The following is a 15,274-nucleotide window of genomic DNA, read 5'->3' on the forward strand; positions in this document are numbered from 1 at the left end:
GATAAAGGGGAACCAATGTTTAGATTTCCAATATTTAGAACCAACATTTAGATTTTCAGTGTGCATTTGATAAGGTACCATACATTAGGGTCTTATTTTATAAAGTAGCCTATGGTGTTGGGAGTAGTATATTAGCAACAGAGAGAAGATTGCCAGCTGGTAGAAGACAGTGAGGTGGGATAAGATGTGCTACAGGGATCAATGATTATTTACAACAATTATTCACTTCTTTCATCCAAGTTGCTGTGAATGTACGACAGCCAATAATGTGGATGACAGAAAAATAGATGGAAAGGCAAGCGGTGAGGATGACAGAGAGTCTGCAGAGGGTTATAAAAGTTAAGTGAATGGATTGTAATGTGAGACAATGTGAGGTTATGCACAATGGCAAGAAAAATAGGGGAGCTGAATATTATTTAAATGGAGAAAAACTGTAGAAAGCTGCAGCACAGAGGAATTTGGGGGTGTACAAGTTTATCAGTTAATAGGGAAGACAAATAAATTTATTTTAAAAGGAATAGAATATAAATATAACTAGTCTCATTAAACTGTACAAGTACTAGTTGGACCACACCTAGGATACCATGAACAGTTTTAGTTTCCTCACCTAAGGGCAGATACACGAAATTTGGATGCAGTCCAGAGAAGATTCACAAGATTTATCTCAGATATGGAGGAATTTTATTAGGAGGAGATGCTGAACAGGTTGGGCCTGTACTCCTTAGAGTTTAGAAGGATAAGAAGAGACATGATTGAAACATACAAGTTTCTTAGAGAGCTTGGCAGGGTTGAAGCTGAAAGTTTTTTCCCTTGCGGGAATCTAGGATCAGAGGGCATATTCTCAGAGTAAGGGATCACCCAGTTAGGGCAGAGAAAAGGAGGAATTTCTTCACTCTATAGTGAATCTGTAGAATTCTTTACTGCAGAGGGCTGTTCAGGCTTGGTTTTTATGTATACTCAAGGGTGAGACAGATAGATCTTTAAACAAGGCAATCAAGGCTTGGGGGAAAAGGCAGGAAAGTGAAGTTGGGTATGATCAGATTAGCAAATGATTTAATTGAATAGAATCGGAAGATGTCGTCTAGCATCTCTCTTGTGGTGTTATGAACTCTAATAGTTTCTGTTACTTTTCTGAGTCAGTTGCTTTACATATTGGAGTAATTTTCACGACTAAGGGAGTTGGTTTTCCTGGTATCAGCCAGCTGAACTAACATCATCGGACATTTCCATTAATCCAGATGAACTCGCCATTTCACCCCTGTACTCTCCCCTTATAGATAGTCTCAAATGTCCCTTTTTCCAGAAGCACTCACTGTGTCAAACAAAAATAACAAATTCAAATAAAAATCAAACAGAAGTCAAACAGCATTTTGTGTTACCTCTTGGTATAGGAAATTAAGGGAACATTTATGTTGTCCAAACTCATTACCAGTAAGCATTTCCTACTTCTGAATTCTGACTCCCCAAATTCATATATCCCCAGGCCACAGGCTGACCCTTGTGGATACCTAGGGACAATGGATCAAATGCAGATAAATGAAGTTCAAATGCATCAGGCATGATCTAAGAGACTGGTGGGAAAGGACAAGAAGGTGAATGACTTCAGAGATAATGGGAACTCAGATGCTGGAGAATCTGAGATAACAAAGTGTGGAGCTGGATGAGCACAGCAGGCCAAGCAGCATCTCAGGAGCACAAAAGCTGACATTTCGGGCCTAGGCCCTTCATCAGAAAATGCCTTGTTCTTATGTTTTGAGGATCAAGCCTGTAACACTACCATCAATCAAATGCCCATTTTCTTCATCATCTGGATGCAAGTTCAAACTTGAAAGCATATTCACAGTATGAGCATGAATGCAAAGAACTGGCTTCCAATTCTCAGCTGCAACTGGAATGTACCTTATAAGAAGTAAAATTACTAAAACAAGTGTCTAAACAGAAGATAACAAGGTGTGGAGCTGGATGAACACAGCAGGCCAAGCAGTATCTAAGGAGCACAAAAGCTGATGTTTCAGGCGTAGACCCTTCTTCAGAAAAGTAGAAGAACTGCTGGAGCTACAATCCACATGAGGAGAGGAAAATTAATCCCTAATGTTAACCTACTTATTGTTCTCTTTGCAAATGTTGAGGGACTTATTTGTAGTTCCATTTTTAACATGTGTAAGCACAGTGCTCCTGCTTGAGTATTTTATTAAGGTGACAACTGAAAATAATTCACTTATGTTTCAAACATCCTCACTTTTTCCTGCTTTAAACTTTGTTAATATAAAGCAATTGTAATGAATTGTACTCAGCTCTTGGGGACTCAGGTATGAGATGCTCTGGCTGCCTTTGGGGAGGTACGTTGCCTGGTGAGCTTGTAACAATGGCTGGGAGTCAAAGTCTTGATGGTGAATCTGGGGGACACTCATGCATGCAGAACTAATAATGATCCAGAGTACAGGACAGATAGTGTCCCAGATGCAGACAATCCAGGGCACATGACAACCAGCTCATATAGTTAGTCCCCTAACTGTAACAGAACAGAAAGTGAACTCACTTATTTGCAAAGGTACAGCCATTTAAACACTTTCAAGTCTGAATTGTCTAAGAACAGCTCATGCATTAGTATTGTATTGTTCACAGCAAACAATGCACCTGAAGGAGTGCTAAGATGGATCCATGAGCTCAATATTTTCACAAAAGTCAAAGCTTTCTCTTAAAGCATCACAATTTTTTAAAAAAAAAGTGTTTTTCTGTCTGATGTTATTTTCTTAAGTGCAACTTAGCATTTTCTACTTGTTGCACTGTCATTCTAATTATAAACTTACTTTAGTTTCGTCTCTATTCCTAACCATCCGGCAACGCTGGCTCAGAGCTCAGTTCTGCATTTTTAAAAAAAAATTATTCTGTTGTTCATCGACATCCAGTGTACATATTTGTAACAGGATGGATTTTCTTTCACATTTTAGTGAGTGTATCCATTTGCTTTAATCCAGCCATGAGTAAAACAAACAGTGCTCCCATACTAGTAGTCAATTTCGATCTCTTATTTCTAAAATAATTAGATTTATCTTTTAAAAAATTGTTTTCAAAAATTCTGACTTGGTTAGTAAAATATACAATTAGAAGAGACACTTAATTTCCTAAAGCTTATAGTTTATGAAAGGTCAAGAGTTGGAATACAAGCAGCTCTCAGTCTAACGTTTACTCTCCCCAAGAGGCCTTTTCCATTATATTATTTCTTTCGGCTCGGGGAAAGAGGTGGTCAGGACTGGGGACTTCTCCAGTATCCCAGGCAGCAACATTCACTGTCCCCCGAATAGGGACGAAGCTTGCTTGCATAGGGTGAGCCGAATAGCCAGATTTAATTCAGGAACAGATGGAAAGTATTACCATAAAAAAGTACACTGTTAAAGCTTAGTTTGAAGATGACAGATTTCATCCCGAATGCAGCAGGATTTGAGCATTTGGACATAAAAGTTGCAGGTCCATTTACGGAATCATAGATTTATCCAGCAAGGAAACAGACTGTTACACCCATACCAACCAGATATCCTGAACTGATCTACTCCCATTTGTCAGCATTTGGCCCATATCCCTCTAAACCCTTCTTATTCATGGACCCATCCAGATGCCTTTTAAATGTTGTAATTGTACCTACCTCCATCTCTTTTTCTGACAGCTCATTCCATAAACAGACCACCCTGTGTGTGAAAAAGTTGCCCCTCAGGTCCCTTTTAAATCTTTTCTCTCTCACCTTAAAAATATACCCTCTAGTTTTAGACTCCCCTACCCCGCGGAAAACACCTTGTCTATTCTCCCTATTCATGCACCTCATGATTTTATAAACCTCTACAAGGTCACCCCTGAGCCTCCAATGCTGCAGGGAAAATGCTCCATTCTATTCAGTTTCTCCCAACTGCTCAAACCCTCCAGTCCCAGCAACATCCTTGTAAATCATTTCTGCACCCTCTCAAGTTGAACAACATCTTTCCTTTAGCAGGGAGACCAGAATTGAATGCAGCATTCCAAAAGTGGTGTAAACAATGTCCTGTACAGTCACAGCATAATATTCCATCTTCTATATTCAAGGCACTCACCAATGAAGGCAAGCATGCCAAATGCCTTCTTCACCACCCTGTCCACCTGCAACTCTGCTTTCAAGGAACTATTCATCTGCACCCCTAGGTCCCGTTGTTTGGCAACACTCCCCACAGCCCTATCATCAAGTGTATAAGAGCTGCCCTCATTTCCCTTACCAAAATGCAACACCTCACATTTATCTAAATTAAACTCCATCATTTCTAAGCAGGAAGCCGTTTGCAAATCGCTTGATTTAGCTTGTGTTATCTTGTTCATGTGCTGAATCAAAATATTTCTAAGGACTGTGATAAGGTATTCAACATCATTGATAGTACTTTGCACATCACCTTATCATCCCTTCAGTTTCTGTATTCAATGGATTATCCTGCAATATTTCTGTCAGCTCCAGAATGTTGCAATCACTAAGTGTACCTTCCAATGCCCTTTCTTTTCAGCATTCTGGAAGGAACCTGCTGTCCACTCCTCAGTCCTAACACTGAATCTGTCCTCTGTGGCACCTTTCCATGCAAGCACGGGGGACACAATATCCGCACACAAACTTTATTTCTTATTACAACCATTGCTACTGTCTTTGGATTTTGCCATATGAAATGTTTCATTAGTGGAGTCCTACCCTCTACCCTATCACCAGTTGTGCTTGCACACCCCTCTCCTCCCCTTCTACTGATTTTAAGAGGTTTATAGTTGTATCTTTCTTCAGTTCTGATGAAAGGTCATTGACCTGAAATATGAACTCTACTTCGACTCACATTTGCCAAGTATTTCCAGTACGTTTGTTTTTAATTCAGATCTCCAGCATCAGCTATGTTTTGCTTTTGTGTCAAAGGCAGACCCTTTTGGTTTACATGGGTAGATAATGCCCTTTTACTCGCTTAACACTATTGTGAAGAAACCTTTTTTGATTTTGATAAAAAAAAACAGTTCAAGTGTCAGCTTAACTGTCCTGCTGATGAATTATCATTGTTAGCTACTTACTTTAATCCATCAAATAGTTAGAAAATTCCAAATTTCCATCAACTCTTTTATAGTATCTTCCAAAATTCTACAAGACTGAATAAGATTCTATTTTGTTTTCAGAATAAAGCTACTACCTTCCATAACTGGGTTACACAAATATCACCATGTCCTAAAAACCATCACCCTTCGAAGGTTTCTCTCCACTAGTAAGAATTTTATTTGAAGAAGCTAGCGTCTTAATCTGATAATCATAGATCTATTGAATCATTGTATTGTAACCAAACATTTTCTGTTTTGCAAATGCTACTAAAAATATTCATGGGATCATTCTTACCTTGCTGGTGAGGAAACGCCACGACATAGCTTGACAGTTTGACTTCACAGGTTGTGCCACATTCCAACGGTATTGCAAACCTTCCAAAATAGTTCAGCATTTCTGTGACAGACTGGAAACAAAAGTGTTGGACTAGACATTGCCCTCTTTCTGTCACCAGCAGTCGGAGATGCTAAAAATTTAGAAAAACATTTGTGAATCACTACAATATTCTGTTTGGTATTACAGCAATTACTGGGCACAGTCTAGTTTACCTAATTTAGCAAATAGACTTAAATTTGCAATATGATTCAGCTTAAGAACAAAAATAATCCTTAACAGCTTGTCTTTCCCTACTTCAGGAGTAGAGACTAATCATTGTTCGCAATGAAGATCAAGTAACCTTGATCACAGAATGACCAAAGCTGCAATATACCTGTCTATTAGATCCCGTACCAAACCACAGAGGGAAATTACCCACTGAGTTATTGGATGGCGATATAAGGTTTACTTACTTACACAGAAATGCATAGGAGTTACAACATAGAAAAATGCATTCGCCTAATTAGTCCATGCTGTCGTTAACCTCAATACAAGTAGGCAGTTCTAATCACAGTTATACATTTTTTTACCATGTCCATTTTCCCCTCTTATTTCATTCATCCATCAAATCTAATTTTAAATTTTGACTTAGATCGTCTTATACAAACCCGCTGAGAATAGTTTGTGTTTTGGACAGTTAGCAATTCAGTGTGTGTCTTGAAACACAATTTCTAAGGCCTTAACAATTTCCTCACTCGTTTCTTTCAGCATCCTGTAGTATAACTGTGTGATAGGCTAATGAGAAACAATATACATCATCACAGGAAATGATGCAATGTCACATGATCTCTCTTGTAGTCTCATGTCATGATGTAGCCACAGTAAGGTGTTCTTTAAATAAAAGTAATATTTTCCTCATCACTGCAGATTCTGGGAATACAATCTAGCAGCAAAACAAGATTATTATATGTTGACAATAGTGCAAGAACACGTATGTAAAAGTTTCTGCCATCAGTGGTGCGCTTCGAGCAGGTCACAAGGTCTTGCCAATGACACTCCTGGTCCATGAGGAAGGGACCTCATCCAGGTCAAGCAGAAACATGGACGATGATCAGAGGCATGAATAGAGTGGACAGCCAGAGACTTTTCCTCGGGTGGAGGTAGCTATTACGAAGGGGCATAGTTTTAAAGTGAGTGTTGGTAGATATAGGGGAGCCGTCAGAGGTAGGTTCTTTACTCAGAGTGGTAGGGGCATGGAATGCATTGCCAGAGGGGGTAGTGGAGTAGGCCGCATTAGGGGCATTTAAGTGGCTATTAGATAGGCATATGGATGATAGGACAAGGTAGGGATGGAAAGTGGAGAGTATTCCATCACACTCCTAACTGTGTTTAAAGATTATGGACAGGCTTTGGGGAGACAGGAAGTGAGGTAATTTGTTGCAGATTCCTAGCCTCTGACCTGGTCTTGTACCTAAATATTTATTCAGTTGGTCCAGTCCAGTTTCTGGTCAATGGTAACAACCCCCTACCTCCCCAGATATTGATAGTGGCAGAATACAATGACAGTAATGTCAAGAAGAGATGTTCAGCTTCTCTCTTTCTGGAGATGCTCATTGCCTGACACTTAGGAGGTGCAAAAGTTGCACTGGGCCATTTAATAGCCCAATCTTGGATATTGACACAGTGTTTCAGCATCTGTAGATTTGCAAATATTGCTGGACATTGTGCTATCATCAGTGAACATCCTCATTTCTGACCTTATTGTGCAGGTAAGGTCATTGATGAAACAGCAGAAGATGGCAGGCCCTGGGTCACTATCCCAAGACACTCCTACACAAAGGTCTGGAGCTCAAACGATCAAATCCAGCAACACAAACAGCTTTCCATTGTGAGGCATGACTCCAAACACAGGATTCTGCAGGGGTGCTTTTGTAGAATGTATTAAGTCCAACTGTGAGACTGGTAACAAGTCAACATACAGCATCATAAGTTGTTACAGAGATATACAACATAGAAACAGATCTTCCAGTTCAATTCATTTATGCCAACTAGTTTTCCTAAATAAATCTAGTCCCATTTGCCAGCATTTGGCCTGTATCTCTTCCTATTCATATAGCCATCCAGATGCTTTTTAAATGTGGTAACTGTACCAGCCTCCAACACTTCCTCTGGCAGTTCATTCCATACATGCACCACCTTCTGCATGTAAAAGTTGCCCCTAAATTCCCTTTTAAATCTTTCCCCTGTCACCTTAAACCTTCTAGTTTTGGACTCACCCACCCCTGGGAAAAGACCTTCTCTGTTTACCCAATTCATGCCCCTCTGACGCTACAGGGAAAATAGCCCCAGCCTAGCTGGCCTCTCCCTATAGCGCAAACCCTTCAACGTTGGTAAAATCCTTGTGAATCTTTTTTTGAACCCTTTCAAGTTTCACAACATTCTCCCTATAGCAGGAAGACTAGAACTGAATGCCTATACTGGCCTAACCCATCTCCTGTATAGCTGCAACATGACCTCCTGACTCCTATACTCAATGCACTGACCAATAACAGTAAGCAAACCAAACGCCTTCTTCACTATCCTATCAAACAGCAACTCCACTTTCAAAGAACTACAAACCTGTACTCCAAGGTCTCTTTGTTCAGCAACACTCCCCAGGACCTTATCATTAATGTTCTGCCTTGATTTGTCTTTCCAAAACAGAGCACCTCACATTTAGCTAAATTAAACTCCGTCTGCCACTCCTCGGCCTATTGGCCTTTCCAATCAAGATCCCATTGTATTCTGGGTTAACCTTCTTTGCTCTCCAGTACATTTCCAAGTTTTGTGTCATCTGCAAACATACTAACAATATGTCCTATGTTCAAATACAAAACATTTACATAAATGATGAAAAGCAGCGGACCCAGCAGTGATCCTTGTGGTCATAGGCCTCCAGTCCGAAAAACAACTCTCCAACACCACCTTTGTCTTCGACCTTCAAGCTAGTTCTGTATCCGAGAGGCTAATTCTTCCTGTATTCCTTCTGATCTAACCTTACTAACCAGTCTACCATGAGAAATCTTGTTGAATACCTTACTGAAGTCCATATAGGTCATGTCCTCTGCTCCGCTCTGATCAGTCCCCGTCGTCACTTCTTCAAAAAACTCAATAAAGTCAGTGAGACACGATTTCCTCTTGCACAAAGCCATGTTGACTATCCCAAACAGTCCTTGTGATGCAATGTCACATGATCCTGCTCTGTCTTGATTTGCCACAAGGTTGCACGACACAGTAAGATGTTTCTTCAATAAAGTAATGTTTTCCTTACCTGACCAGACACAGTAAATACTGTTTAGCAGCACAAGGAGATCATAAACATTATACATTTAAGGATGTGCCCCCCCCCCCACCTTTCATCATTAATGAAAGGAATAGTTTCAATATCATTAAATTTTCTTTAATCCTCTCACTCTTGACCACTATGGATTCGAAAGCTGCAATCCAGAAAGTTGCAGGCCTGTGAGACACACGTTGGTGGTAGGGAAATTACTGGGAAAAATTCTCAGGGACAAGATCTGTACATATTTAGAAACAAATGGACTTATTAGCAATAGACAGCATGGTTTGGGTGGGAAAGGTCAGGGCTCACTAACTTGATTGAGTTTTTTGAAGGGGTGACAAAGATGTTTAGGGGAAAAGCGATTGATGTTGTCTGTATGGACTTCAGTAAAGCCTTCAACAAGGTCCCTTGTGGCAGACTGGTACAAAAGGTGAAGTCACATGGTCCACAACAATAAAAACAGAAGTTGCTGGAAAAGCTCAGCTGGTCGGGCAGCATCTGTAAAAAGAAAGCAGGGTTCTGAGGAAGGGTCACCAGACCCAAAACGTTAACCCTGATTTCTATTCACAGATGCTGCCAGACCTGCTGAGCTTTTCCAGCAACTTCTGTTTTTGTTTCTGACTTACAGCACCTGCAATTCTTTCAGTTTTTATGAAGTCACATGGTATCAGGGGTGAGCTGGCAAGATGGATACAGAACAGGCTTAGTCATAGGAGACAAATGGTAGCATTGGAAAGATACTTTACAAAATGGAGGATTGTGAAAGGTGGTGTTCCACAGAATTCAGTGTTGGGACCTCTGCAGTTAGTTGTCTACATAAATGATTTGGAGGAAAACATGGCTAGCCTAATGAGTAAGTCTGTGGATGATACAAAGATTAGAGGAGTTATTAATAGTGAGGAGGACTGTCAGAGGATACAGCAGGATACAGGTCAGTTGGAGGCATGATCAGAAAACGGCAGATGGAGTTTAATCTAGACAAATCTGAGGTAATACATTTTGGAAGGTCAAGTACAAGTGATCTGGGTGTGTGGGTCCACAGATCACTGAAAGTGGCACCACAGGTAGATAAGGTAGCTAAGGGTGGTGGTTTCAAAGAGACGTGCGAGGCAATTTCTCCACACAAAGGAATGCGCCGCAAGAAGAGGTGGTGCAAGCAGATACAATAGCAGCACTCAAGAATTACCTGGATCAGTACATGAATGGAAAGGGAATAGAGGGATATGGAACATTTAAGTGAAGACAGTTTCAGTATGGAAGGGCAAAATGTATTGGCACAGGCTGGGAGGGCCTGTACCTGTGCTGTATTGTTCTTTGTTCTTTTAGTAACACAGAACATGCTAACGTATGATTAGAAAATTGATTATTTCAGATAAGGAGGAAGAAACAAATAATGTCAACTCCATTAATTTAATGTTAGACATGAGAAAGTCACTGGAATCTACCTAATGGTACTGAGCAACTGAGTAACTAGGAAAATCCAAGATGCTCAAAGTCATCATAAATTTGTGAGAACCAGTCCAGTTTGTCATAAAGGAATCTACATTGGACTTCTAGCTTGGAACAATGAATGGAGTTGTTATTAGCATTTCTACCCTCATTCACTCCTTTTGATGTTTTAGTGCTATCCTTAGAAAATATCCAGAGATATATATTTGTGATGATGTCCAACTCTTCTCTCCTGCTTCCACACAAATTCCCACTCTTATATCTTTCCCATTCTCAATGACTTCCTTATTCCCAGGTTCTCCCATTCAAAAAGTACAGAGTCAACACTCTCATTCATAAATAAATCACACGATATTTCTTCTCTCCTTTGCATCATCTACATTTTCAGCCCTTTAATCCTCTAATTCTGGCTCTTCCGTATGTCTACGGTTACTGTCCACAATCAACTTCAGAGTTTTCAATGATCATTCCCCTTCTCCACAACCCCTTTCAATTTGCACTTTCTTGCATATTTAAGAATGTGTGCGCTGATCCTTTGAACAATGCTCTTCATCATCTCACCTAATGCTTCTCACTGCTCAGCTTCTGGTTTTCCTTTGTCAAGGATCTTGTGAAACTTTCTATATCAAAGGCACTGAATAAATGCAATTGTTATCCATTCTCATCCTTTATCTATCCTTTCAACCATTAACATGATATCAAAAATGCATCCATCTTTGCTCAATTTAAAATCAGAACACTTTATTAAAGGTAAAGTTCTACAGATGCATTTTCATTACCTTGGCTCTCCCTTGATAGTTGAATGTTAGGACATACTCTCCTCGCTGGGTTTCACTCTGACGCACAAGAAACACGCCATGACCCTCAGTTCCTGGAATCTGTACCAGCTGCGCTGCTTTAAATCGAGAGATTGGACCATGAAACCAGGCATAGGATGAGAACAGCCGGTCCGTCTTTTGGTAGGGCTGTTCTGTTGAGCAATGATGGGCAGCTCCTGAAACACAATTAAAAAGACAACAATTGTATCATTTTTGCAGAATATTAACACATCAGGGAGAGAATGGGGGAGAGGAATTATTTTTGAATATTTTAGTAAATAAGTCAGATAATGTGAGCAAGACTGAATTTCCCATTTTTAAAGGTAAATCTACTAAACAGGATAAATTTTCAGTTCACTTAGATTTTATTTGCTATAATCAATTTACTTAGTGGACTAACTTGTACCAAACATTCAATTTCTTTTAAGGAAAAATCTTTGAAATAATTCTGGTGCAATGACACCTGGAAAACCACAATTTCTTAGAGAATGGTTGAGTTCATGTTTAATTGACTTGCTGGATCCTCTCAAAGATACTGTAACTGTGGTGAATAGGAAGAATGGAATTGGTATATTGTACCAAGAGTATCCACAAGGTTTCAACAAGATTCCACTTTAAAGTAGTGTCACAGAACTATAAATAAACAAACTGTCAAATTGTTTGGCTAAAAACAGACAGGAGAAAAGAGTTATGAAATTAGAACTTAGAAGGCTACATAGAGGAGATAACCAAAGCACTGTATTCCATACCCTTTCTTTTTTAATGTCTTGCTGACCTTACATTAAACATAATCTCCATGTTTGCTGTCAGGTTGCCAAAAGATGAAGCAGCAGAGGGAGCAGTATTACTAATACCAGATTTCTGGATTTCTGGTATGTTAGGTTATACTTGACTTCTTTGGTAAAGAGACATTGCAGTGATTATGAAAGGAATTAGCAAAAGCCAAACTGGTCAAGTTAAACATTACAACAAATCAAGTCCACCTCCTTTACCTGACATAACCTGTCCATCTTCTTCCCCACCTATCTGACCTGTCCCCTACCTGCATCCAATCTATCACCATCCCACCTACCTTTCCCCAGCCCCACCCATCCTCCCTCTCACCACCCTGACCTGACACAACTTGTCTGTCTTCCCTCCCACCTATCCAACCCACCGATCCCACTGACCAATCTCCACCATCCCATACCTGCATTCACCTACCACCATTCCACCTACCTTTCCCCAGCACCATCCCCACTCTCTCTATTTATTACCCAGCTCCCTTCGCACCCCCCTTTTCTGAAGAAGGGTCCTGACCCAAAACGTCAACTTTCTTGCTCTTCTGATGCTGCATGACCTGCTCAAGACTGTGGTCAACAAAGAAAAGTCAGTAAACACTTTGATGTAAGATTGTCCCAGCTTACTCAATAGCTACGGCATCAACCATTATACTTCCAATGATATTTAAATGCAACCATGATTGCTGAAGTACTAATGCTTTCTACCATTACCCTTTATAAAGTTTTTCAAATTGACAACTGCTTCTGTGTAAGCCTAAATATTTTTAGACAAAGCAATTGATTAAGTGGAGAACTTGGCATTATGAGCCATAAGTCATAGTAGCAGGAGATGACCATTTGGTGAAGCAAACTTTTTCTACTATTCTAAAAGATCCTGGCTGATTAAATGTGGCTTTAATTCCACTTGCCTGCTTATGCTCATAACCTTTCACTCCTTTGTACATACAAGCCTGTCTAACTTGCCTTGAATGCAAAAGACACAGTGCTCAGTGGTTAGCCAGGGACCTAGATTCGATTCCACCCTTGGGAGACTGTCTGTGTGGAGTTTGTACATTCTCCACGTGCCTGCGTGGGTTTCCTCCCACAGTCACAAAGACGTGCAGGCTAGGTGGATTGGCCATGCTAAATTGCCTGTAGTGTTCAGAGACGTGTAGATTAGGTGGGTTCCCTGGTGACGGGTCTGGGGGGGATGCTGTGAGGGTCAGTGTGGAATTTTGGGCCAGAAGGATTATTTCCATGCTGTCGGGATTCTATGACTGTCTATGAATATTCAAGATCCAGCCTCTGCAGATCTCTGTGGAAGGGTAGTTAAAAGACTAATAACCCTCAAAGGAAATCTTAACTCCATCTAAAATGGAAGATCCTTTCTTTTCAGACATTGCCCCTAGTTCTAGATTTCTTCAGAAGAGGAAATATCCTCTCAGCATCTACCTTATTAAGTCCCACCAGAAACTTATATGTTTCAATTAAATCAACTCTCATACTTCTAAATTCCAACGAGCAAAGGTCCAATCTACTTAACCATGTCTGGAATTTTTGGTGCAGTTTTGGAGTGCATTCAAAAGCTTCACTTACACTGGAGGAAAGAAAACAAAGGTTTCCTAGATTAGTCCCTGGGACCAAAGGCATGTGCGTAAATTTGGCCGGTATCTCTGAAATTAAGAAGAATCAGTGACAACAAGATTCTGAAGGAATATGTAAGGGTGGCTGCTGAGAGACTGTCTCCACTGGTTGAGGAATCTAAAATGGGAGACAGTCTCGCGAAAAGTGGCTGATTATGTAAAACCATGAAGAAAAGAAATTACTTCACTCTGAAGGTTAGTGGCTCGATGCAATTCTCTACCCCAGAGGGTTGTGAATGCTCCATTAATAAATAACTAAGTTTGGAACAGACAGATCATTGGTCTCTCAAAAGGGAGTGTGTGGGGAATATGGATTTCAAGCCAGAAATGCAATATGACCATAATGAATAGTGCAATTGGTTTGAGGCCAATGATCTCCTTTTCCTATTCCATGTGTTTTTTTTGTCCCTCATATGACAACTCAATCAACCTTGGAATTATACTGGTAAACAATATTCAAATTATTTTCACTGAAAATATATTCTTCCTTAAGTAAGGAGCTCAAAATGGTACACTGTAATCCAGATGTTTAATTGCAGCAAGACTTCTCTATTTATACATTCCATTCCCCTTTGAATAAAGGCCAACATTCCATTTTCATTCCTAATTATTTGCTGTATGTGCTTGCTATCTTTTTGTGACTCTTGGACAAAGTCCCCAGATCCTCTGTATCACAGCATTCTACAGTATATATATATCTCTCTCTCTGTTACACAATAATTTGCTTTTCCAATCTTGCTGCCAAATTGGACCAACACATATTTTCCCCACATTATACTAGATCTGCCAATCATTTGTATATTCATTTAACCAATCTATATCTTTTTTGCATCCTCATCACATCTTGCTTTCCTGTCTAACTTTGCTTCATAAACAAATTTGACTATAGTACAGTCAAACCTTTCATCCAAGTTATTACTGTAGAATGGAAATATCTGAGATTTCATCACTGCAATATTCCACGAGTTAAGATTTGCCAACTTCAGTACGATGCATTTCTCCACGCTGTTTCCTGCTAGTTAGCCGAACCTCTACCCATGTTAATATATCAACCCTAACACCACAAGGTTTTATCTTGTGCAGTAATCTTTAACTGGTATCTTATAAAGCCTCTTTTGAAATTCCACATATGTTACTTCTACTGTTTTCTTTTTATCTATCCTGTTTGTTGCATTCTTGAAGGACTAATAAATTTGAGAAACACAATTTCCCTTTCACAAAAATGCAATGTTACATTTTTATGGTTGTCCAGTTAGCAGGGTCAATACCAGAATCCAGTAAACTCTGGAAGATTAAAAGTAAATGTACCAACTAACTCTGCAGCCACCTCTTTCAAGACTTAGCGTGCAGGTCACCGGATCTGGGGTATTTGTCAACCATAATCCGATTTAGTTTTCTTAGTACCTTTGTGATCATGACCATTTCAAGTTCCTCCCTAACTTCTGCTCCCTGATTTTCTACTGTTCTTTGGATGTATTTTGTATCACTTACTGTGAAGATGGATGCAAAACACTTTTTTAATATCTCTGCCATTTCCATTTTTCTCCACTATTAATTCTTCAGTGTCAACCTATAAGAAATAAATGCTCACTTCTACTACTCTTTTATATACCTATAGAAGTTTGACTTCCATTGTTATGCTTACTTTTGCTCTCATACTCTGTTACTCCTTTTCCCCCCCCCAAAGTTATCCTTTGGTGGTTTCTAGAACTTTGCTGATCTTCTTACCTATTACTATTTTTTGCAGCATTACTATCTTTTCTTTCAAGTTGATACCATTTCCCTAGTTTGTCACAGACAGGGCACCTTGTCAAAGTCTTCTCAGTGAAATAGATCATTGTCAAAACCTATGAACTATCCCTTCAAATAGCTGCCACTACTTC

At 39.7% G+C, this 15,274-nt stretch overlaps 1 protein-coding gene across 5 annotated transcripts in view; it reads right to left on the bottom strand.

The window, feature by feature from the left end:
- Positions 1 to 15,274, bottom strand: part of sh2b3 (SH2B adaptor protein 3) — a 165,749-nt gene that overhangs the window by 16,613 nt on the left and 133,862 nt on the right. For all 5 annotated transcript variants that reach the window (XM_048556657.2, XM_048556659.2, XM_048556658.2 and 2 more), the window contains exons 6-7: positions 10,949 to 11,163; positions 5,378 to 5,549 (exon numbers count right to left, since the gene is read on the bottom strand). In XM_048556657.2, the coding sequence (XP_048412614.2) occupies positions 5,378 to 5,549; positions 10,949 to 11,163 (387 nt within the window). The remainder of the gene's footprint in view (positions 1 to 5,377; positions 5,550 to 10,948; positions 11,164 to 15,274) is intronic.

This window comes from Stegostoma tigrinum, chromosome 26, assembly GCF_030684315.1.
Source record: "Stegostoma tigrinum isolate sSteTig4 chromosome 26, sSteTig4.hap1, whole genome shotgun sequence".
Taxonomy (NCBI): Eukaryota; Metazoa; Chordata; class Chondrichthyes; order Orectolobiformes; family Stegostomatidae; genus Stegostoma; species Stegostoma tigrinum.